This window comes from Paramormyrops kingsleyae, chromosome 17 (genome assembly GCF_048594095.1).
Source record: "Paramormyrops kingsleyae isolate MSU_618 chromosome 17, PKINGS_0.4, whole genome shotgun sequence".
Classification (NCBI taxonomy): Eukaryota; Metazoa; Chordata; class Actinopteri; order Osteoglossiformes; family Mormyridae; genus Paramormyrops; species Paramormyrops kingsleyae.
The window spans coordinates 11,336,865-11,362,150 of NC_132813.1; the positions used below are offsets into that span (position 1 = coordinate 11,336,865).

The following is a 25,286-nucleotide window of genomic DNA, read 5'->3' on the forward strand; positions in this document are numbered from 1 at the left end:
AGCATGTAAGGTCAATTGTCTAAAATATTTAAAGATACAACAGCTATTTAAAATAATAAGATAGAAACCTACAGGTAGACTACATTGTTTATAATTTGAAATGTGCTGCGGCTAGATACTAGGATCCTGTTACAGTCTACAATCTAATTTAATCCTAATTCGTTACAATTTAAAGAGCTTTCACTAATAAAAACTTTTTCCACATTGAAACTCATTTTGCTAGGGTGATTAAGGTGCTCTTGATGCAGGCCTCCTCAGTAGGCCTACATTATTTTTTACATTTTTTTATATTTAATTTTATTTCCTAAATCGGTGACAAATATGTTTGCAAGAACTTATATATGGAAGACAAGAGCATGCCAGATTTTGCTGGCCTTGTACTTTATAGTTATATACAGGAAAATTATAAAACATAACCAAAAGTTGAATTCTAATTCTATTCTATTCTAAAAGTGTTAATTCCTTTGTAATTTGGTGAAAGTGAAACATTCATATTAAAGTAACATTTTACAATAAAATATTTTCTATTGATAAGCTTTTTGTAAAATGGAAAAGCAGTTTATATTAAAAGCTAAGTGTCAAAAACCACGGGCAAATAAACAGAACCAAACTCATGGTGAGTATTTGCCCGAGTAATTTTATAGATTCAATTTTCCATAGCCTCCATTTCAGTAAAGCGTGACGGAGAGCCTGGAGCAGGTCCCAGGACGCACAAGGCCGGACATCCGGGATGGAATTCAATGGCAGACACCAATCAACCCAGGCAAGGATTGGCCATCTGGAGGTTTGGAAATTTTCCCGGTGGGCCAGTCTTATGAGGGCCAGTCTTTCTTCCCCAGCCCCAGCATTATAAAGCCAATATACCAGGAATGCCCTCTCTGTCTGTCTATCTTGGCGTGTTTGCAGGTCAGCTGCAGGAGAGGATTGATGGGTAATGCTTTATTATATACCAATGGGGAATAACCCCCCCCCAAGTCAGTGGCTGCTTTATGTTTCTAATCCGCCCCTCAATTGAGCAAAATATAGATTTTTTCGTACTGCGGGAGGAATTCAGAGTCATTGAAGAAGAGGGAGAAGATCTAAACTCCACACACACCAAGGTAGGACTCAGAGGACACAATGTGGGCTGCCTGTCATTCCTTAATTTTATAAATTCAGCAACTATAAAACTATTAGCCTGAACATGAAGGAATTATCTTCAGTTTCAACCCAATATGTTGACGAAGGATTTATATTTGCAGACTTAAATGTACATCTTTACATTTAGCATGTCGTGTAGCTGCTGAAGACGCTGACCATGCATACAAGATATGATGATTTCTAGGTAAGAAACGTATTCATGGCTTTCAATCAGCTGACACAAGAAACAGGTTAATGTAAATTTCTGTTAGAGACTTGAATTCACCATCATCATAGAAGGAAACTGAATTTTCAAGCAAAACTCACAGGAACACATATGTGCACAGCACTGTTTAAATCATTCCAAAACAATGTCTCTCTGTCACTCTCTGTCTCTCTCCATCACTATTTCTGTCTGTCCGTCTGTTTCTCTGTCTCTTTATCTCTCTCCAGAACAGTCATACCCAAAGGTAGTTTTCCATCATGAAGAAATGGGAGGTCTCAGGGAGCGCCAATATTAAACATCCACCCATCCACCTATTGTCTGTACTTCTTGTACTGTGCAGGATCACTATCTTGGGAAGTATGGGCACAAAGCGGCTCCCACTCTCTCTCTCCCCCCCCCCCCCCCTCCAGCTCCAGCCCCCCAGCAACCTTCAAACCCAGATAATACAAGGCCTTGATGAACTTGTCATATAGCTATAAGGAAAAAAATAATAATTCCAAGACTATACTAATATGCTAATATGTACCCCCAAGATCAACAGGCCACTAAGTTATATACTCGGGGGTGATGTGTGGGTAAGCGGTCACCGGTTCGAGCCCCAGCCTCAGCAAAATAGTTACGTGTCTGTGGGCCCTTAACTAAGGCCCTTAACCCCCTACTCTCCAGCAGAGGCGCACATTTCAGGTGCAGCAAGTACAAATCCAAACCCGGATTTCGTTTCAACCAACCAGCTGAGTACTCTGTGACTGTGACTCTTTATGCTCAACTGGTTGGTTGAAACAAAATCCTGGTTTGGATTTTTACTTTCTGGACCTGAAATGTCCACCTCTGCTCTCCAGGGACCCTGCATGCTGACTGAACCTGTGCTGTAACCCCCAAAAAGCTTGCTCACACCTGTATTTGTGTCCCTGTGTCTCATGGAGAGCAAGATGGGGTAGGCAAAGAGAGAATTTCAGCATGGAGGTTAATAGAGCATCTACACCACTATCTGCTGATCCACCAATGCAAAAATTCAGTTGATGCAATAGAAGAAAAGAATAATGAACATGAGACACTTCCTTCAGTATTCTATGGCCATTTTGTCTTTTCCATAATGTGTTATGTTTCTGGAATATTGGAACTGGAACAGATAAGTGATGACAGATCAATAAAATAGTTACGATTTGATTAGAGGAAAGCTTTATTTCCAGAGAAGAATACAATATATTACATTTTAATGCATGCACAAAATGCACTTTACACAAAAATGATAGAGTTCTTACATTAATAAGCTGTTTAAAAAATAAAATTCTAGAGGAAAAGTCAGAATGGGGCACAATATTGGCATTGATAAGACATTTATTTTTAAGCGGCATTGAATGTAGAAGACGGACAGAAAGTGTAACTGTTATATACTTGCATGGATAGAATTAATTTTACTAATATCATTATATTGTTTCCCACAAAACTGGCCAGGATAAGAGTTTAGAAGACCGACTGATGAATTACAGTGCTTTCTAACTTTATCGTTAGCAACAAGAGCTGGATTCTTCGGTTTTTGTCTTTCCCCCTGCATTCCACAAGGGGGCACTGTTTATTTTTGTGCCAACTTTGCTTGCTTCATTTTGGACAGTATCACTGGCAACGCGCTTCTGAATTTCAGCAGCCATGGTAAGGAAGGCCTTTTCCACATTGTTTGCAGTTTTTGCACTGGTTTCCAGGAATGGGATCTGAAGGGACATGGCAAACTCCTGAAATGAACATGAGAGAGAGAGAGCAAAAGGAATAGGTGACCTCATAATCCACAGAATGACATAGATTCAATAACACATCGTCTTAGTACCTTTCCAGTGGTGAAGTCCACCACTTTTTTAGAAGCTAAGTCACATTTGTTCCCCACCAGCAACTTGGAGACATTTTCACAGGCATAACGATCAATTTCCTGCAACCATTGCTTTATATTGTTGAATGACTCCTACAAAAAAAGTATTCATTAGTAACATTTTTGGATATACATAACAGTTCGCAAAACAAATCTACTGTATTGTACTTATGAAAAGCCTGACATGTTCCTGTGCATCAATGCATTGATTGTCTCCATCTGTATAGCAAGGCAAGCATATAACCTGGTCTGTGACATCATAAACGATGATGATCCCGTGAGCACCTCTGTAATAGCTTGATGTGATAGTTCGAAATCTCTCTTGCCCAGCTGTGTCCCACTACAGAAAGACAGAAAATTTCTCCTGTGTTGTTTCATGGACTTTGCAGACATTCGGAAAATCACATTCAAAAGGATATTAAATATTTGCTTTAACACACATTTCTCATTCCTAATACTCATTCCTGCACATTAGTGTTAATATCAACTCATCTGAATAACTCCAATGCGCTTGTGCCCTTACTATCTGTAACTTGACAGTCTTTCCTTCCAGTTCAATTGTCCTGATTTTGAAGTCCACCCCAATAGTGCTGATGTAGCTTTCTGTGTAGGTGTCATCCTGAAACAAAACATACAAAGGATATATTTCTTTGAGCAGTGTTTCTGAACCCGGTCTTTGGGGACCCCCAGACAGTCCACATTTTTGCTCCCTCCCAGCTTCCCATCAGACAGTCCACATTTTTGCTCCCTCCCAGCTCTGTCTGGAGGGGATCCTTGTGGCCCGGGTTGAGAAGCACTGTCTTTGGGCATACGTGTCTCATTTTGCTTAGCATAACCTATAATAGGGCTAAAACTAAAGGTTCTAAAAAAGACAGTATTTTTTTTCTTTTATATTCTTTCAGCTTTGTAAAAATTTAAGAGTTAAAGTGTGTGTATATATATATATCTCATAAAAAAGAGGAAAAAACCTTGACCATGCCCCAGAACAAGTGATATCCGAAACATTTTTATTTATCGATTTTACCATGTGTAATGATTGTGATTGAAATACAATTCTTCAGAATACATTCTTAAACCTATTATTTTTAAAATAATTGACAGACACAATTTACTGCCCAGACATTAGGAAAAATCAGACATTAGAAAACTTTTTTGGTTTATTCCATAGTTTGAATGATAAGAATAAGTGGCTAGCCTACCGCAAAGCGCAAGAGCAGACAAGATTTGCCCACACCAGAGTCACCGATCAACAGCAACTTGAACAGGTAGTCACTGGGGACAATATGATGTCATTTCAGTCCTGCCATTTCAAGTACAATCTAGTCCAAAAACTTCATTTTAATGTGCCACTTCCTTACAAATCAAGCAAATTTCAAATAACTTCATACAAATAAAATTCAGTTATGCTTGAAATTTTTATCAAAATCAAACTGGTCGTTACTTAATTTATACTATAATTTTATCTATCTAAATTCAAAAATGTTTATAGCACTAATAGAGAAACGAGTTTACCACAGTAATAGGCACTATTGTTCTGTACAGCCATAGTCAAATAAAACAGACCTTGACTTTATTGTTTCAAAAATCGAAGACAGTCGCATTGCCAGATGTTGAATACTTACTACTCAGGATTCATATTCAGGAAGATGAGACAGCCGCAAACAAGAAAATAGGTGGGATTGTGTCCCAAGAAATAGTTCTCCTTGTCCTTTGCTTTTTAGGGCCTGTGTGCTCCTGCTTCTGTCAAAGCAAACCAGCAAGTCAATATGCCTTGCCTATTATTTATTGAAGACTAAGATTATCTTACAATGTCCTGCATTACCTGTACTTTAAAGGAAGTTTGGCCAATGGGGGATTAGAAGGCGTGGCCTCTTTGTAGAGGATGATGTGAGACCAAAGGACCATTAAATATGGGAAGTTAAAAAGAGGCTTGTTATCTGTACTGAGTCTTGCATGTATTTGAATGAACACATCCACGTCTGGGTTTTAATGCATGTGAATCCTTAAGTAATGCAATTAACAATTCAAGCCATATCAGACTAGAAGAACCAGCTGGCTTGTCTATGTATCATATTAAGATCTTTGAGGTAGTAACAGAAGTATGTCGATACTGATTAAAACTAAATGGAAAATAACTGCGTTTTCCCATTTCATTCTCTGTGCAAAATATTTTCATTTATTTCTGCAGAAAAAAAAACATTATTTTGCACTCGTACCAGTAATCTTTTTACAACCATATAGGAAAGCCAAAGTGCCACCAAACGTCGAACCTGTACAATATTGCAAAATAACATACAATTATATTTTAAATAAAATTGGACAATTAAGTTATGTGGCTTACAATTATTTTTACTTCTCTGAGGGCTGTAAATGAAATTACAAAATAATTTAACCTATATGTGCATACATATAATGCAAGTGGTGATTTTACTACTAGTATTGTTTACTACTATTACAACAATAAAACATACTAAAGTTCCATTGGCTGTTGTTTCTCCAAAGCTTTGGATATTTTGTCTAGTGCAAATGCCAGACAGCAAGTAAAAAAAAAAAAAATCAAATTTACTCTTGTGTTATCCAGTAACACTGACTAATTAGAGAACAAATCTGCCTAAGAGAAGCAACTCAAGTAATCTTTCATATATAAAACCCTGACTCGTGACCCTATAGCCAATTCCTCAAACAACTTAACATGCTCTCAACAGAACTGGTCATCACTGGTTCTCACTTTTACACCTTGACGGATCACCTCAATGATCAAATAGTTTTAGTGTATAAGAAACTGCCTGAACTTTGTGGAGCAGATGAACTTCTGAAAAACTCATTGCAGGGTGTTGCTCATCAAGGTGCTGGCCTACCATTCAGCTTGTCACGCATGACTGCCAAGATGCTGGTGGAGAAATCCCTAAGGATATACACTGTCTCACGCTGTAGCCGCAAGGAGTCGCGGACGAACTCCTGCTGCGTCTCCACCAACTGCTGCACCGACTCGGAGAGCATCTCCAAGGAGCGAGACACCGTCTCCATCAAAATGTTTGTGTTGCGCTGCTCCTGAACACTGAGGGAGGCGTGCTGGGCCAGTCTGTCCCGAGCATTCATGGGAGCCGGAGAAGACACTGGGAAAGACTCAGCTGGAGGTGGTGGTACAGGTGCTAGTACAGGCCCTGGTCCTGAGCAGGGGGCAGCTGTGGCAGATAGCGATGAAGAGGTAGATGCAACGGTGGTGGCGTGGCGCAAGCTGCTCAGGAGGTGTTCGTCCTCAACAGGAATAGGAGTTGCTCTGAATACAGCAGGTCGCACTCGCTCTTGATGCTCTTCATCAGAGTTATCCAGCTCCACAACCTGGTCTTGGGCAAGGATGAGAGATAGGAATATGTAAGTTCATACTGCTCACATTTACACGATTACACACATGCATGCATGGTTGCCTGCATTTATGCCGAGCCGCGACTTTCCCCATTGTTGTTTCAGCATAAGAAAAAGAATTTGTTTTATTTTGCGAAAGGCACAGATGACACAAAACGTTTAGTAACTGAAACGTATAGCGTGTTATGATATCTCACAGTGATCTTCGTTGTATCTCGCGTTTCTTGTACCATTTTGCTTTGCTTCGCTCGCCAAGGGGACCAAAACGTTTTATGTGGTTTTTCCAAATTGCAGGGGGTCCAGCTCCTTTAACTCCCACAATGTGGAAGGGTCAACTGTATATTCAATCATTCTCTTAATCTTACTACATAAACACTAATGATACATAGTTTCAAGTAAACGAACAAAAATAAAACCTGCAGGAGGGTGTTACCTTCAGCTGCTGGTATTTCATATTGAAAATCGTAGGCTGTCTGTGGAGGGTCTCCTATAGAAATACAGATTAAGAGAAAAGAATTAGTAAATACGGTGTCAGAGAAATGTCAATTATGGTGACAGTACAATGTGATTTGGGATCAAAAATGGTCAAAAACCTATGAATACAAATAAGGAATTAATATTGTCAAATGCAGTTACATTTGGCTACACTCTTCTAGACCTGGGTTCCCCTGTGCAGAAATTTTCAGCTTCTTGTCTCTTATAAGCACACGTAAAGGACTGAAAGACACGTCTAAATGAACAATAAATGAACAATATTCAGCAGGCTGTAACGCTGGGATCTCTAGATCATTTATGGCAGAAAAAAATGAAGAATGCTAACTCACGAGATGTGACGTATATTGGCGCGGACATACTGGCCTCCCTTTTTTGGGACATGGGCATTGACATTGGCATGGAGGCGGGTAAGGCCATGGACACAGTTAAACCCAGAGAATTGGGGATTACTGAAGGACCAGCCAGCCTGCTATTTGGTGAATCACTGGTAGAAGCGGATGGTTGGTGCATTCCCAGCACGATGTCATCTTCCTCCTCGTCATCCTCACCGCCTCCACTACCCATAACCCCCTTCATGCCCCCTAGATTGGCCCGGCCACCAGGAAAGACCCTCTTGTCTGGGGGAGGCATCTGAAGGATCTGGTACACCATGTTTTCTACTGGTGAGAGGTCCCGTGCGATGCGTGAGTTGCCAGTCCGCAGTGAGCCGTCCCCGCCAGCACGCATGGCTGCGACCTTGCGTTTGGTGTCACATTTGAGGTCTGACCACTTCTTGATTATCTCGATGACCTCACGTGGACACTCGCTGATCTCATTGATGCGTGCTGTGATCGCCGCCCAGGTTCGCTTCTTCACATCTGATGAGACGCCCCTGTTGAACTTGCCTACAGGTTACACAAATAAAATGTTACACGACTATAAATCACAAACACACAAATAATATATACGTATTTAAATATTTGAAAAGGCTGAATATAAAAGTTTACGAAGACTGACCTATAACCTATATATGACCATAATTCATAAGAACCTTGGGCAATATGCATTAAATAAATAATTACATTTTTCAGTAACCCTAACCTTTTCATCACAATGAGCAGTCCATCTGGCTCAGCAAAAAATGTCCTTACCAGTCTCCTTGCAATAAATTAAATTCTCTTCATAAGAATCTTAATCATTCTGCTAAATCTATTTGCCTAGTAAAAACAATTAATTTATAATTTGTAATGTAAATGTGTCTATTATTCTCCATGCTTTGATCTTGTACTTAAGTTTGTTTAAGATCTTCTTATGTGAGCAGTAGGCTTTGTAGGTTTTATGCTGTATCCCAGCACAGTGCATAAACAGTGTATAAACCATGTTACAATTTGAATACAAATGTAATTTAAAGTCTTCAGCCACAAATAATTGTAAGGTTTCTCACATCCAGAATTTTAGTGGTATTATCTTCTATACAAATCATTATAAATCATTAACAGAATGCTGGCTGAAAATCCTTGGAACATGGATGTTAGAGCTGAAATATTTTGTATCACACTCTTAAAAATGTATTAACAAACTGTCTAAAATATCATTGGACACAAGCAATAATTCATTGGACAGACACTTTCATTGGCTGGCACCTAATGTAAGCCTTAATGTCATCGCCATGGTAATACGTCCCCACCATTACTAAATCTAGTATGTTCCCCAGACCTCCCAGCCCAAAGATGACTCCTGTTTCACACTAGCAGACTTGGCCAGAGAGAGGAGTGGAAGGTTTCTTGCCTATAACAATGTGGCGGTTGTTCTTCACTTCGTTCAACAGGAGCTGCACCTCAGCAAAAGTGAAGCGCGACTTCCTCTTCCTGAAGCGCATGGCGTTGCCCCCGCGGCCGGCGGGGTTATAATAGAAGCCGGACATCTGTCCGGTGCTGGACACCCCGTTTCCTCTCTCTCCACCTGCGTCCTGCCTTGTCCAGTTCTTGAAGAATCAGCCCTCTTCACTGAACACCTGACAATGAACATATTCACCCATTTATTTGCATTTTAATCCATCCTCTGAAAGACCCTTAGAAAACTGCAGCATTGTGTTTGCAGATTTATGTTTATATTTACACCAAATATAAGCTCAAATTATAATATATGCATGTACCATCAATTGAAGATAACATTCCCTTGTGATTTTGATCTTAAAGTATTCCATTTTTTATTGTTTAATGGCTTTATTCATTGTGATGCTCATTTTCTTTTTCTGCCAATTTGTGGAACTACTTACAGCTCTACATCTAATTAATTAAAACAACGCAAAAATAAATTTTACTAATCAAAAACAAGCAAGAAAAAAAAATGTAATTTTTGTGAAGATTTTCATAACCAGGCAAGGATTTAAAACAATACTTTTAAGACATGAAAAAGACAAACATGAAAACAAAATAAAATTTTAAAAAAATAAAACAAATTAGAGATAACTAAAAATTCACACATGGGAACTCATTAGACCCGAAGGTTATGAAGTATCCATTGTTTTTCAATTTAAAAATCCTGTTATTATACAATATTTTGCTCGGGTTTAGTGCGTAGACGGCGATTAACGGGTGACAGGTCAAAGTTTAATTTTGCTATCAAATCACTGGTGTTTGCAGTAGCTAAGTGCTTCCCCGCAGGAATAACCTTTATCCTTTTGGCTGCTGTATCATTCTTTAGGAACCATAGACGCAAGTGTTTCGGGCAGAATTGCCTTAAAATCATCGCACAGAATTTCTGATAAAATTCTCAGTTGCATTTGTGGTCATTTTAAAAATCCACGTACGCTGCTTCTTTACATGCCCCTTCAATACGCTTTTTCTTCCTTGTTCTTTGTTGACAGGCGCTAGCTAGGAAGCTAGCTAGCGCCTGTCAGGCTACGTCGCCTATTAACGTTAAAAATAAATGTCATGAGGTTACACGGTCTTTCAGCTACACATCATCACAGGTTGCGATCTGATGAAGGTAACTGCCAATGTCTTAAACGAAAAACGAAAAATAATGTGGGTAATATCCTATATCTACTGTATCCAGCGCTCGGGTTCAGCTGCCATTTTGACAACGACGTATTTCGGTGACGATTCTTCGCGAGCCAGCTAGCTACGACTGATTTTCACGTTAAGCTATGTGGCGAATCCCCTCCCATGCACGCGCATCTAGCATAGAGCCGCTCCGACATGCACGCCGTGACAGTTTTAGTATTAAGATGATCTGAAATTACCAGTTAGAGGTCGAGCTATTCTTTCTTGAACTGCAGAAGCAAACGCAGAAACTTCGTACAGTCGCGGACCCCTGCGTTGCGCAGACTCAGATAATAAGCCCTGTCCGCAAGAACAACGGCGCCTGTCTACGAAGTCGTATCAGAGCTCTCCTTTGGCTTAATGCCCGGTTTCCTGCTTACGTTATTTGCTTAGCCGGACAGAATAACGACTTTTTAAGCCCAGTACAGTACTTTTGTGTTTAAAAAAAATAGTTTAAAGTGAGAAAAAGTATATTTGAATAAATAATATCTGCATAATTCTTAATTAAATACGGTACACAAAATGTAAGATGACATGTTAAATATTTCTATCTGTCATATTTTTATTGTTATGTTATTATAGGCATTCCGATAATTAGCTAAAACCTCATCAAACGTATACAGTAACTTAACTGTAATTCTTCTTTGAACCACTGGGTGGTTTTATCGCTGCGGAACATGCTGCGGGGCAGATTATATCTAACACTTCTATGAACTAGTTCATGTTAAAATTAAGTGTATTAACTAGCTATGCCACTGTTTTAAGCTATATTAAATTGGAATTGTTACTATTGTAACATTCGCCAAGCCAATGGCACTGAAAGAAGAATATAATCAGCACAATTCTAATAATCTGCTAGCTCACTCACCAATGGTGTGTTTAAACTTTACCCTCACAAGTAACCATTAAAATTTCCGACTTTACTACAAGTACTCAATAGGCCAGACAAATACAACAAAGCAAGAAAACAACGAGAATCAGAATGTTCTTTGTTTGCCAAATATGTTAAACATAAGAGGAATTTGTCTTGGTGGATGTGCTGTTTTAACATAAAAAATCCAACACAATTCAAGACAATATACTCGTATGTACACATGACATTTTATACATACTTTTAACACTAAAATGTCTACCTACGGTCAGTAGCCAGTACGTGGTTGAATAAAGACTGAATTAAATAATTAATAAGCAAACAAATAAATAAGCAAGCGGAGTAGATGGTACAGCGCCAGACCAGTGACTGTCCCCCTCCCATCATGGTGTACTGTGACCAGGAAGCTGCCTCCATACAGCGATAGGGCTGAAGCAGTGTTGCAGTGGATTATATTTTCTGTTTAAGTCACATTACTCATTATTTGATAGTAAGATATTTATGTGTCTGCTACGGAGTTTTTGAGGCGCAGGTGCTCGAACGGGGGGGGGGTGGGGGTGGGGGCGTGGCTTAGGGTACATTTTGGAGATGGAGGGGGCGGGGTCCGTCTCGGTAATGTGGATCGTCGTTTTTCCGAATTGGTCACGTTTACTCGTTTGGGCAAACGGGACTGGTGCTCATGCAGTCACCCCCCCCCCCCCCTCCCCTTCACGTGCCTAGTCTGCTAGAAAACATAGACGAAGATCATAACATACAACAACTGTTACTGAACGTAAAAAAGTGCATCCATTACATCCATTTACAATATTAGTAAATGTAAAAATGTGCATTAATTACAGCGTAATTTGACAGTAATTTAGCATGCATGTTATCATAACCAGACATTTCTTTAATAGAAAACATTTTATTAGCTAAATCTTATACCACAAGAACAGAACAGCCAACCATCTGACAGGTTGTCAATCAATGGTTACAATGAGAACAACAATACAATAAAAGTGGTAAATCCTACACTTTCTACATTTAAAGGGAAATTCACAAAGCAGAAGCCGTGATGAAAACACATTTCACCAGCATATATTTCACAGACAGTATTATTTCTCATCAATTTCAGGGCTTCTTTGTGTGACGTGTAAATCTTTTCAGATTATATATACACCTACAACTGTATAGAGTCCCGGCTAGCATGAGATGTTACTACAGAGCAATGAACAGGACGCAGGTCATTCAATAGGAGGAGCCATTTTGCCTAATATGGGGCTAATGGGCCCCCGTTCTGCCAAAACAAGAAAAACTTTGTGTTCATTCTACTTTTAGTTACAGATAATAATAATAATTATATCCAATATGATTTAAAATTCTGCACAAGTGTGGTATATTTAGAACATCTCTATCTAAAAGTCATTAAAATTGACCATTTACACATGAAAAGCACACATTCTGGCCACAAATGCTATCATTTTAACCACCTACAAATACGCTTATTCTGCTGTAACGTAGCTTTGCGTGTTTTAAAATGTAACATTTTGGGTTCAACAGCAATTCTCATAAAATATAATATGGCTTTATAATCTACATAAAAGATAGGTTAATTACACAGCCAAAAAATATTGTTAAGCTTGTATCGGCTGATCAATGCTGCCCCTTTATGATAATGTAATAGATCTTATATACAAGAGAGAGATCTGGATAAATCAGTGATTCTGTGCAGCTTTTGCTTGAACCACTTTATCGGGTTTATCGGCTGTCTTTATCGGGTTATTAGAAAACACTGATCTAAAACCGACTTTTAACGATATATGCAAATTAACTAAAAAAAAATAAGTGGCGCATTTATACTCAAGAAAAACAATAAAATCGTTACAAATCAGCATGAAACTTAATGAATTATTAAACTTAATTGGCTATAATAATGTCTAATACCAGCGCAAGCAAATCCCGTCTCTAATGTCATAAATTATGATCGGAACCAGGGGCGATAGAATGTGACCTTTAAGGGGGACTTCCCCATAGATGTGCACGAAAATAAATAAAGTCGCTAAATCGATATAGAAAAAGAATTTTTCAGGGAGGTTGAGACCAAAAGGGTTGGCTGAGGACGCCCTGAATAGGGCTTAGAATCACCTAAGATCAGAACCATCTTTGCAATAGTATACATACATTACAGAGTCCCCAGGAATAGGGAATTAAGGGTTAGACGATATAAAATCTGACCACCAGAGGGAGCTTTAACCGTTGCTGTTCGCAAACTGTCATAGTCCAAAGAAAATTATATTTTTATTTTCTGTCGTCATACTCCCACTTATTGTCTCTTGACTGTGTTATTATCCTGTGTGTAACCCTAGCAAGCTCATATGTGTGTGAGTGAGGAAACGAGCAGGAAGAAAATGAATATGGATATATTGAATGTTAATGTACAGTCATTTATATATTTGTGTGCATGACAGGAAAAGTGTATGAGCTCGTGTTCTGTCAATATATGCTGCCTTGTCGAAAAATGCTACCATAGTGCTAATCGATAGCCCTAACCCTAACCCTAACTCTAACCCTAACACTAACCCCCCAAAACCCCTAAAACCCTTACCTTAACCCTAACCCTAATCCCTAAAACCTAACCCTAATCCCAAGACGGTTGAATAGCTCGATAGCATGTCTCAATAGGTAGGATTTTATGACAGAACACCGGTATGTTTTCGATTAGATGAATACTCTCTTTCCCCAATTTATCTAGCTATGAGCTTGTGAGCCCTCTGGTTGGCTTCACTGATGCGGGATTGGTTGACAATAGCCTGCAAAAAAGAACAAAAAAGTATTTAGGCATTAAAGGTTTTAGTGGTGCAGCAGAAAATCAGTAATGACGTATTATGACTAAATATCATGTGACCTTTAAAGATATGCAGTTATCATATTTTTTCAAGTTATATGTTTGTGACAACGTAATATATTAATTTATTCCTGAGACCATATAATATAACGTGTAAAATATGAAAAGCCATTTAAACGACACTGTAAAAATACCACTGTTAAGCGATTCATTTACCTCACAGATAAAGTTTTTGCTATATACTGAAAATGCCTCTGACCTCAGTGTTTAATACCCAGTATGTATATTTCTGAATGTCTGCATCAATTCTGTCTAGTGCATTGATGTCTATAATGGTTTAAAGAGAAAATATCTTATATCGTGATGTTTATATTAATGCAGATTTTGCCTGATAGAGAAGGAATGTTTTGAATGTGTTCGTTATTCTTGCCGGGTGGAAGTGTAGCCCTGACCTTTCCTTGGATGCGGTCAATCTGAACGTTTTGGGTATCGATTTCGTTTCCCATATCCAAGGCCATGCTCCGCAGATTGCCCAGGATGCTGCCCACTTGCGTCAGATTCTCCTCCATCTCATCCTCTCGCGCATCGTTTGTCACCCTGGGACACATTGAATAGTGAAATTCAGACAAGCAACACTTTTCCGATTTCACTCAAGAGCAGAAATGTACCTCAAATACCATGGACTTTCAAAAACTATAATATGATTAAATGCTAATTAAACGTGATTCCCACATAAAAACACATATACAAAAAATTGCCGTTCACTAAAACCACAAAGCCTGATTCTGACATTGCAGATTTGAATGTTTCTACCTATATGATCTTTTAAATTAAGACAATGTGATATCACATAATTGTCTGACATCATATTTTAAACGAGCTAAGCTCTTCATTGGGAAGGCCAATACATTGATTAAAATGTGGTACCAAACCTTATCGGAGCATTAAAGAATTTTTGTGTAAATTTAACGTGGTCATCTTAGGCACGTTGGATTTTTCATCATGCATTCCTTATCCTTGATATCTCTGTTTTGTAAATAACAGTTGCTTACAGTCTGAAGGATAAATTGACCTTTAATATATTTGTACAGTGCTCACAGAACAGAAGAATACTATAAATTTATTGGTGTTCTGACAAAAATCATTGTTTTATTAATTTGCTTCCAAAAAAATAAAAATCACATTGGAAACAACCAGTAACCTTAAGTAACTGCATGTGCATATGGGGTCTTCACTCAATTTTGATTTTGGCTGCATTTAGCAGTTTCAAGGTTTTTCAGACTTTCAGAAGGCAGGTTACCTGTTAATATAGCAACCGCTCATTGTCATCTTCTCTCGCTCATCCACCACACGTGAGGAAGGCTGGCTGGACACAACCCCATCCTGGTTGCTCCCCCATACCTTTCTGTAGGCCCCACTCATCTCAAAGTCCTTCAGTCTGCCATCATCACAGGAAAGGAACATACACATTACTTCTCAGAATAAACTTCTTCACTACCTTTCCGCCATCGGCAGTGTATTAGTGCAGCTATGCACTTTATACGTTTTTATGCTAGTAAAGTGAATTCTGCAATGTTTTCATAATTTAATAAGGAAACATGAATCCCTACAAAGTCTCTAAATGTGCAAATGTTCTGCAATACAGCAGGAAACAACTTGCTGCTATTTTGCACTTCATAGATTAAATCTTGTTTGATTCATCTGAATTTATACAGACAGGACCCTGCATGACGATATTTTTCAATCATAGCATTGCTTATTACTATGGAAATTTGTGAGCTGAGAAATTTGAACCAGCGGATATATTTTCATTACTGTTAGTTTCTGTTGAGATAGTAGTATATCCTGCTTGCAGAAGAAAATTAGATTAGGCTAGGATAGACCAACAATCAACTATCAATTAAAGAAATATGCCAGGTGTTCGGTTCTCATTTAACCCACCATGCTTGGGTAACTATGTCACATATTTTGGTCTTACATAGCAGTGTATTCATGTTTTTGCTCCCTGCCAGCTCCCTACTCAGGGACCCCACCAGACAGAGCTGGGAGGGAGCAAAAATATGCACTGCCTGGCAGGGAGCTGGGAGGGAGCAAAAATGTGAACCGTCTGTGGATCCCAGAGGACCGGGTTGGGAAACACTGTTACATAGCATGGCATGTATTCTAACTTGTATGGCCTGGTGATGAGCACCGAGCCCTTCTCTTTCTGCATTTGTCTATAATAAATGTAAAGCACCTGCTTTAAGTAAAACATATAATGTTATGTTTAAACTTGGATGAACTCTGGATCATCTTACAGAAAGCAAACAAGCATACAGATCACCAGTCAGCATGAAATGTAGGCACTGTGATTGGCACACAGACGTGCGGAAAAGGGAAGTCATCATCCCTAACCCCCCACACCTACTTATTGCAGGAAAATAGATCACAGCATTTGGTCATGCCTGTGAGGTTATTTTTGGCATCCTCCATATCCTGATTTATCTGGTCCAAGCATTCTTCAATTCGCTCCAGTTGCTCTAGACAACGGGGGTGGGGACAAAGGAGGGAATGTCGATGGAAATGAAGTAGGTAGAGACTGAGTGTGCGGGGGCTGGTAGGTGGGGGAGGCTGGAGTCAGTAAAACAACAGTCCTGTCAGTAAAGCTCCAAAAAGATACAAGCAAATAGCCGTACAGGAGCTCCCAGGAAGTCTCAGGATGCGTCCTGATTACAGTAAAAATATAGCAAAATTATTGGTTTTCTGACAAAAATCATTACTTTATTATTTTTCCAAAATATATACCTGACATTAGAAACAACCAGAAATTTTAAGTAAAACATTATTTTCAACCAGTAATAAATTGAAACCCACATTATAGTTCTAAAAGGGCTGTTCTCAGTTAAAAAGTTAATTGGCAAGCATCATTGGGTGCTTTTTAGTTAGTAACACCTTTGCAATAATATAAACCACTAAACATTTGTGTTTAGCCTCCTGTTGGGAGCCAGTGACTACAATTACAATTAAAACTGAATGAGAAAGTGTCTGTGTGGAAGATACGTGCGGATATGTCAAACATTGCTTGTTCGAAACCAATAAATGTGCAACATTTTTACAGAATTAAGCAAGCGTTCCAAGACTTTCTGTGAGCACTGTATAATCAAATAAAAATTAACAACACAACAAAAGAAAACAACAGATGAACCACATAAGAGGCAACATTGTGTGTGAGTAGAAGAGATTAACATACTCCCATCTTGATATTATTCATGGAAATCTTCCCCAGCTCCTCTTTACTATTATGAAGTATATGTGTTGTACTGTATATGTTCTGTATCTTCACCATATTCTATGTACATGCAAAAACAAGTTTTACCATAATGCCAAAATGAACCAGGACACGTCACAATGACGGTCACCTATTTTCGCTCATGGTCATGTAATTCTTGAATTCCCTATAAAGCAATACTACACGCTCAGTCTACCTACACTGCATGAGTAGCTTGTACACGCAAGTTGGATGAACATAAATCTGGATATAGCTACTGATAGCTGCAAATCCCCATGTCTCCATGACGACATACCCTGGAGATGTATGATGTCTTTAACCAGATAACTTCTAATCACACAACTGTCACACTAAGCCACGATCACAAAGTCATAAAGCATGGTTATGAGGATGGTTATGAACGGTTGAATGACCATCAAGCCGATCAACTCGTGGGAAGCTCATCGTGCCCGATGCCTGTGAATGCTTTGGGGTTTAGACCTACTTGGCACATGGACAGATGCACAGACCACAGCACATGGCCATATCAGTAAGGTTTTTCTCAGCCTCCTTCATGTCCTGGTTGATCTGATCCATGCCCTCTTCGATGCGATCCAGTTGTCCTATCCGCATGCAGCAAGTGGGCACGAGGCCAGGAGGAAGCAATGTAGGAGGGACCACATGCATTCACATGCAAAACGCAGGCATTTACAAACACACATGCACATTCACACACAAACCACATATTAGATACACACAGGAGTCGGTTACAGGCTGAGGAAATGACCTCAAAAGTAAGCTACATGGTCACTTGGTGTGATGGCTTAGATGATGTCATAATGACAGCTTAGATGATGTCATAATGACAGCTTAGATGATGTCATAATGTGCTTATATAAGGTTACAAGACATTGCCTTGTATATCTCAGAGTATTTACAAAGGACAATTTTATAATTTCCCATACAAACAAAAAGTCTTAGGCTAATATTTGTATATTGAAATATATTTTATACTATATAGACATACACATGTATTATTTAATATTTAGTCTTATTTATTTAGATATGTGATATATTTATGATATATTTATTTATCATATATTAATCATATATTAAACACTTTTCCACAACTTGCTTTTTTTAACTTTTTCATTAAAGACTATGAGCCAGAAATCTAATTTGGGTAATAACAGCAACCTCTGAAAATTATGTGAAAATAAAGTATTCATGAAATAATATTTTTCATCTGGTTCTGCCCTAGTCGAATATTTCAATGACCATAGTATTATATAATTATAGGTTACTGCGCAGCATTATAATGATCTCAGTAGGATTAATTCATGTGGCTCCACACTTGAACTTGGATACTCTTCCACAGATAAATATCTTCATCTATCATAATCTGAATTTCTACCCTAATCCTTTTCAAGCACTACAAACTCAAGAAAAGCCATCATATACTGAAAACACACAGCACTGCAGAGAGAAAGAAAATCTTTTTTTTTTCATTTTTCAAAATGATTAACCTTGTTATACCGTATTTTTCCACGTTACCCCGATGTCTTCAGTCCATTTCATCTGACATAACAAACTACCATTCATTCTGAATTAGATACATTTTCCTTGCTTACTGTATAATTAATTGAATACAATCTTGTGGAAGCTACTGTGAAACAAGATCACGTGACATCATTACTACTTTATTCTGTAAACATCAAAATTTAGTGGAGACAAATACAGGCGACAGATACATTCTGATTTCAGTACCTCCTTGCTCATCCAGCATGACCAAAGCTCGAACCCCTGCATCTTTACTCTGTTAAAGACAGACCAAAAATTACACCGTTAAGATGTACACAGTCATTTTTTTGTTTAGTCAATAAATTATTAAAAATAGCAATTCCACTTTGTAACTGCTATAAGATTAAAAATTGTTATGAGCCAATATGACCCTTCCCTGTAAGAATTCTGTAAGGCATGTCTGATTGACATGCCTTACAGTGTTGTGTTCATGGTACAGTTAACTTGATCTGAAGTCATTTGACTAAGTTGTACGGGATGATGAAAAACACATTTTTTAGAAATGCTGGGCAATGCATGTGTCCAGGGGCAAAAAGACTCGTAGTATGACAGCACGTCTTTCTAATGAATGACAGACGCCCTTCACAACACAGATGTTACATTATTACAAATCCACTGTTCCTTTATTTAGGATATTGTACTATGTATTCCAACTAAATGCATATGACATGAAAATCCATAAAAGATACGCCGTTTGTGAACATTATCTTCTTCCTGTTGCTCATTTCTGTTTCATAGACTCTAACTACTGTAAACAAAATTTTCCATCGACCATAAATTACGGACTAATAAATGCATATTGTTTCATATTCAAAATTCTAATCCACTGAATTATAGCTCTAGACCAGATGTGAGCAATTAGTGGGCTTGTAAATTGTTTATATACTATACCCCTTTCACACTCATTTTTAACCCTTTCCTTTCATATCTGCTGATCACTTGTCCAGGTGAAAGTTGGAGTTAAATTTGTTTGTTGATTCCTAATATAAAAATAAAACATTCTATCTTGTACGTATTGTGTGATTTTTTTAAAAACGTTTATACGATGGGATATTAATAAGTGGTGGAGGATGGATGGATGGAATATAAAAAGGAAATAGCAGAGGCACCCTTACCTCTTCAACAAGTTGAATCATCCGGCGCGTACTCTCCAGGGACTGCAAAGAAATGAAAAGAGTGAGCACAGTTACGAATGGCTAAGCATATATAAAAGGCTTGGTAATGTTACTTGGGTATTTATGTATAAATACTTAAGCATTTATTTATGACTTTCACACTTAAGTTATCTTCAGTTTAGTAAATCCTGAGTTAAATATATTGTTTGTATACAGCATATTTTTTAAACCTGGAAAAGGGTGTTAGATAAACATCATGCAAATGTTACTTTTTATGACATAATATTTGATTCATACTTTGCTCAGTTATAAATACAATGTGGTGCAACAATACATTTCCCCAAGCATGTGCTCTGGAATTATGATTTAGAAGTATAAGCATTTAGTTTAATTATCAAGCTGTTTGTTGTGCCAGTGGGAAAAGATACTGAGCATGCTCCCAACTGAGATGTGGCTGTCGGGAAGCGCGACCTGCAGTTACTCATAACAGCAGGGAAAACAGCAGGGAACAGGGCAGGGATGATGTCATCTCTGGCACAGCACACTGCTATCAAACCAGAACTGGGCAATGGAGAAGTACCATATACCTCTCAAAATAAATGCCTAGTTCACAGTTTAAAGTAAGAGATATGAAAAACAATAGTAGATTTGATAACAAGTGACTAAAATTTAAATGTTTAAATAAGCAGACTGAAGTAGCTTTAATGATTAGTGTGTGTGCAACAATGTAATAATGAATTAATAGCAACCCAAGATGACAATTTTGATTACCTCGTCTGTAGCCTGATTGGCCCGTCTTTGCAGCTCTTCCATCTCTGTCTTTATGGCCGTGTCAGCAGCCATGTCACATAAGCTCTACTGTCACGAACGGTGGGAGAGAATAACTGATTTAGAGCACATATAACATGTAACACATATAAGTTACTGGGTGGATATTTGGTAGTGCAATAATCGAAGAGCAGAATGGGGACAGACACTATAGCTTCATACATTCATTCCTGCAGAATCACAGATACAATTTCCCACCCCACCCATTTGATATCCTATGGGGTTACTGGTTTCTTTTGGCCGTCCAGAAACATGTTACTAGGTAATACAGAGTCTTTAAATTGCCCAACACTGCATGACTGTGTATGTCTGTACCCTGCAGGGGTCTTTCCCTTCACTGCGGAAGCTCTGATTGTACCTGTGGTCTGATCTATAGGAGCCCTTACTGGCCGAGCCCCCACAGGTTATGGGGAGTAACAAACTGGCACTTATTTAGACCAAAATATAACTTCTGAATCACCAGTCACATTTCCCTGAACTTTTCCTATTCTTTCTTGCCACCCAGAAAGTTCTGTCTTGAATTACTATGGACTTAGATGTTGAGAAGGATCTATATTTGGTAACAGGCAGAGGTGGAAAGTTCAGGTTCAGAAAGTACAAATCCAGACCAGGATTTTGTTTCAATCAACCAGTTGAGTATAAAGAGTCACATTCACAGAGTACTCAACTCTCAGGACCTGAGCTTTCCTCTTCTGGTAACAGGTAACTGTAACAGGGCTATAATCACAAAGTAAGCAATGTTTTTTTCCAAGTCAATACAGAAAAACAAAAAAGAAAAACATCAATAGTTTATAGATTATATATAAAAATGTGATGTGATGATTTTGGCTATATTACTAAGTGGAAAATGGTGGTTGATTTTGTTTAGTATTCAAGAGACTTGCTGCCCCATACTTGTACTCAGCACTTTGGGGACGACAGACGGGAATATCCGTAAAAGATCTTATCAGAAAAAAATATATTTATTTCCCTTTTTTGCATTTTTCTTCCCTTCTTTGAACTTCAGACAAATATAGTTCCACCTAACACAACAATGAATTACTAGAGCCTCAACATCTTTGGATAAGTGCAATTACTTATATACATAAGAAAATAAGTACACATAAATAAATATATATTGCACCTGCAACTTTTTAACTCACCAATGTCTTTGATAATTGTTATAAGGAAATCCCAATGACAAATACAGTTTACTTATGAATTAACTAAGTTAACGACTAAACAACCTGCAGTGTTGATCACAGCAATGGATTCCAGTAACTTAGACGTTGTAACATCTCATTCTCATGTGCTTCCCTCCAGTTCATTCATGCTTAGTCTGTCAAGTAAAGCATCATAAATGTCACTCGAGCAGCTGTCTTGGTAAAAGAAAAAAAAACAGGAGATGACTTCCTTTCAAAAGCCCTGTAAGAACGTGCATGTAGCATTCGGACCATTTCATGTGCAGGAAAACAGAGCGGGACTCAAATAAGAGCAGAGTGAGTCACAGCTTAGCAGCTGTGGAAATTGGCACCTTAGGGAGTTCTTGCTTTGAAGCTTTGAAAATGGCTGATTAAGTGGAGTCATAGATGTATAATTATCTATTAGAAGGCTATCTTTGAACCCCAGATTGATTCCTTGACGTCGTTTTTTCCTAGTCCGTTCCAGAAAGTAAAAATCCAGATCAAGATTTTGTTTCAACCAACCAGATGAGTATTATGTGACTGTGACTCTTATACTCAGCTGGTTGGTTGGTCTGGATTTGTTCTCTCTGGGCCTGAAATCTCCACCTCTGGTTATAGGTCAAGTCCGTGCATCTCTGTGCTTTTGTCTGTTCAACAACTAGTTACTGCTCTTTTTCTGAGCTCACAGCTGCTAACTGCTTTGCTTTGAGGTTTGACGGGGTCCCAATGACGGTGCACTTGAGACCATGGGTGTGTTTTTGTGCTACAAAAGCTACCAGTAGTGAAAAAGAGAACCTGTCATGTATGGACATCATGAAATCACCTCTTCTCCTTTCTGCCTGTATGGAATAAAGTAATGCTATAGATACCAGGGTAAATTAATGTAACAGTGCCTTAAAGTCACTGTCGATCACCATATAACAGCGGTCCAGGGAAGTTAGGCCTGCACTTCTCACATTCCATGTCATATGTGATATATCATTACTCCTGGAACGGTTCGCTGCTCTTGACTGTACTACTTCTGACAATACTTTCACAACGTTGACAGTTTCTTCCAAACTCTTAATTGTATTATCTTTACTTGCGTATAGTGCTTTATCTGTTAAACTTCCAGAGGTCAAAGGGTTATAATAACTGTTTTTATGGGGGGTTGTAAGAGTGGGGCCTAACATGGCGTATTAGCAGAATCTGTTAACAGTGATATGGTTTGGGGGGGGGGAGCAACTGAGCTTCTCACCATACTTTCAATATATACTCCCATCAACTAAATCTACATATTTTTATTATTATTGGCCAGTTCTATTTTATTTTATTTTCTATGTAGTTATTATTTAAGAAAACCTATAAAATTTTTATAAGCACTGAATGATGACTATAATTATAAAATTACTATTGCTGTTGCTGTAGTTATAAATAAAATTCATTTCCCAGGTTCATTTTCATAAGATGCATTTCCCAGAGCCATATTTTCATCATTTGGTTAAGTTAGTGTTCTCTTCCTTTTCGTTATCCTCCCCCCTGTGTTTTGTGATCCCTGGGGGCCCCAGGGTTGCTGTAGAGGATGAGTCAGGTGACCGTCCCTGTTTGTCTGAAATCCTCCCACCGGCCACTTACTGTGGTGTTGCTGTTCATGTGAAGGTGTGTTTTCTTTCAGCAGGAAACACTCTATGTTTTACCTAATGAGAATAATCCAGGCTGGACAGAAAACTGTTACACATCTTTTGAAAACTGAAGAATCATCAACAACTAAGCCTTGACATTTTTGGGGGAAGATTACAAACCATTCTCTGATGTTCTGATGTATATTGTCTATGATTCCTTTGAGTCTGTTCCTGAATTGGCCAGAATAAGAATCACAAAATATGTGCTAGACTTAGTGGTACATTCTGCATGTCGTTATTCATTATTTGCTGAGTAGGGTAGAGTAGGAGCAGTAACGGCAACTAGCCTATAATTGTTAGCCCATGTCAATTTAAAGACACTTCAGAGATTCCTAAGTGAAATCCACTAAGATAGAATCCAGTGTGAAAGGCAAGGTTAGGCTTTTCCATACTATGTGATGGCACAAGTCCGCAAAGCCTCTGGCTTTATCATTTATAAATAATATATATTTCCACACTTCACAATACACTATATACTATGCACATAGTAGGCCTATATTAGATAAGATGCTTCTCACTATGCTGTTTCTTGCAAGATTTCTTTAAAGGTCTTTATAACTGCGGAAAGTGCGGTACAAGGAAATACTTTCTATTGGCTTTATTTCAGAACCAATTCAGAAATCGTAAAATACAATAATAAATACATTGCTTGAGTTATTAGGGGCTATGAACCTTAATCTAGTAATAAACTGTTGTTTGTTTTGTTTATGTATTTATTCATCACTACGAGTATTTAATTTTAGAAATAAATAATGCAGTGTTAAAATGTACCCATTTGCAGTGGTACAGTATGGACCGGAGTGTTGATAGGAAGCACGCAGCAGAAATATCAGGTACTGTACTACCCCGCTTTTCCAGCGTTCAGTACGTCATGGGCACCAATCCCCGCCCCCCGCCCCCAAACTGTACCTGGCTATCAGTTTATTTGTGTTGTGATGGGCGTCGTTAGGTCAGATCATTCGGGGCTAAAGCCCGAAGTATTTTAAGCCGAGCCCCGAGTATTTCAGTCCCGATGCCACCCATCCTTAGAAAACAAAAAAAGTCAAGTCCCATGTGAACCTGACTTAGACCCTGGTCTTTTTTTGGTTTTTAAAACGCAGGGTAATGTTACCGTGGAAAAAAAGGACTTTTACTGCATAAAAAACCCAGCAGGCGCTTATTTCAATTAAGGTTCAGAAAAAAAATAATATGAAAAGATCGAAAGAAAGCAAATAAGAATCATTTTTGCACACTTAATACTACAGGAGTCTACGGTTTCATTTTCTTAATGTAAGTAATAGTTACAAACATACAAGCGGCAGCAATGTGGATCTTATGGAAAACTTTGAGTATTCATATGATATTTCATTTCTCACTTAGGCCTACGTGAGATTAACTAACCAATAATCTTTTAAAAATATAACCATACTATATACCCACAACCAAACTTCTAAGAATCTCCTTTTTGCTACTTACCTGATGCGTGTAGCCAATTCTGTGCAGGATAACTTGGGTCCCGATTATCTGCGATAATGAATATACCGGTTTATTTTTCAGCCTTCAGTTTCATCTTCCGAGCGCTATTTCCGAAAGTTCTGCCTCCTGGCAGACAAGATGACACGCTCAGACAGCTGTTGATTCTGGCAAACCGGTTTTTGCTGTACTGCCCAGCCCAATGGCAGTCCGCGGTGCGATCCCAGTCCGCGGAGCGCAGAGATCCAGTTGCTTTGGTAACCGGTACCTGCGCACGTCATGATCGGCTGTGCGTCTCTGTCCGTGTAAATAAAGTTTATTGCGTTCAGGCTCACAAGCCGCCACTGGCAGAGGTAATTAAAACATCCAGGCTGTTCATACATTCAACATTAGATATTTTACATAAACAAACATTGTTTCATTATACAAGTTAAACCTAGTCTATATTTTC

The 25,286-nt window shown here is 38.4% G+C and overlaps 3 protein-coding genes across 9 annotated transcripts; all 3 read right to left on the minus strand.

The window, feature by feature from the left end:
- Positions 1-2,608: 2,608 nt before the first annotated feature.
- LOC111844073 (ras-related protein ORAB-1) lies at positions 2,609-5,192 on the minus strand. Its single transcript, XM_023812198.2, has 6 exons — positions 4,829-5,192; positions 4,406-4,478; positions 3,730-3,825; positions 3,451-3,546; positions 3,168-3,299; positions 2,609-3,075 (listed from the first exon to the last, which is right to left on the minus strand). The coding sequence occupies exons 1-6, from the start codon at positions 4,840-4,842 to the stop codon at positions 2,854-2,856; spliced, it is 633 nt and encodes a 210-aa protein (XP_023667966.1). The 5' UTR covers positions 4,843-5,192; the 3' UTR covers positions 2,609-2,853.
- Positions 5,193-5,396: 204 nt separating this feature from the next.
- Positions 5,397-11,424, minus strand: LOC111844068 (uncharacterized). 5 transcript variants are annotated; one of them, XM_023812189.2, is made up of 5 exons: positions 11,328-11,424; positions 8,835-9,060; positions 7,397-7,951; positions 7,006-7,059; positions 5,397-6,553 (listed from the first exon to the last, which is right to left on the minus strand). In XM_023812189.2, exons 2-5 carry the CDS (start codon positions 8,968-8,970, stop codon positions 6,048-6,050), a joined length of 1,251 nt encoding a protein of 416 aa, XP_023667957.1. In that variant the 5' UTR covers positions 8,971-9,060; positions 11,328-11,424; the 3' UTR covers positions 5,397-6,047. The 5 variants fall into 5 exon arrangements, with proteins under 5 accessions (XP_023667957.1, XP_023667954.1, XP_023667955.1 ...); XM_023812186.2 differs by lacking the exon at positions 11,328-11,424 and adding an exon at positions 9,859-10,259; XM_023812187.2 differs by lacking the exon at positions 11,328-11,424 and adding an exon at positions 9,532-9,848.
- A 437-nt stretch (positions 11,425-11,861) lies between these two features.
- LOC111844028 (synaptosomal-associated protein 25) lies at positions 11,862-25,108 on the minus strand. 3 transcript variants are annotated; one of them, XM_023812103.2, is made up of 8 exons: positions 24,839-25,108; positions 20,503-20,586; positions 19,732-19,773; positions 18,803-18,851; positions 17,541-17,658; positions 15,089-15,226; positions 14,241-14,385; positions 11,862-13,753 (listed from the first exon to the last, which is right to left on the minus strand). In XM_023812103.2, exons 2-8 carry the CDS (start codon positions 20,572-20,574, stop codon positions 13,688-13,690), a joined length of 630 nt encoding a protein of 209 aa, XP_023667871.1. In that variant the 5' UTR covers positions 20,575-20,586; positions 24,839-25,108; the 3' UTR covers positions 11,862-13,687. The 3 variants fall into 3 exon arrangements, with proteins under 3 accessions (XP_023667871.1, XP_023667870.1, XP_023667872.1); XM_023812102.2 differs by having other exon boundaries at positions 20,503-20,589; positions 24,839-25,106; XM_023812104.2 differs by lacking the exon at positions 17,541-17,658 and adding an exon at positions 16,196-16,307 and having other exon boundaries at positions 20,503-20,589; positions 24,839-25,104.
- Positions 25,109-25,286: the final 178 nt, after the last annotated feature.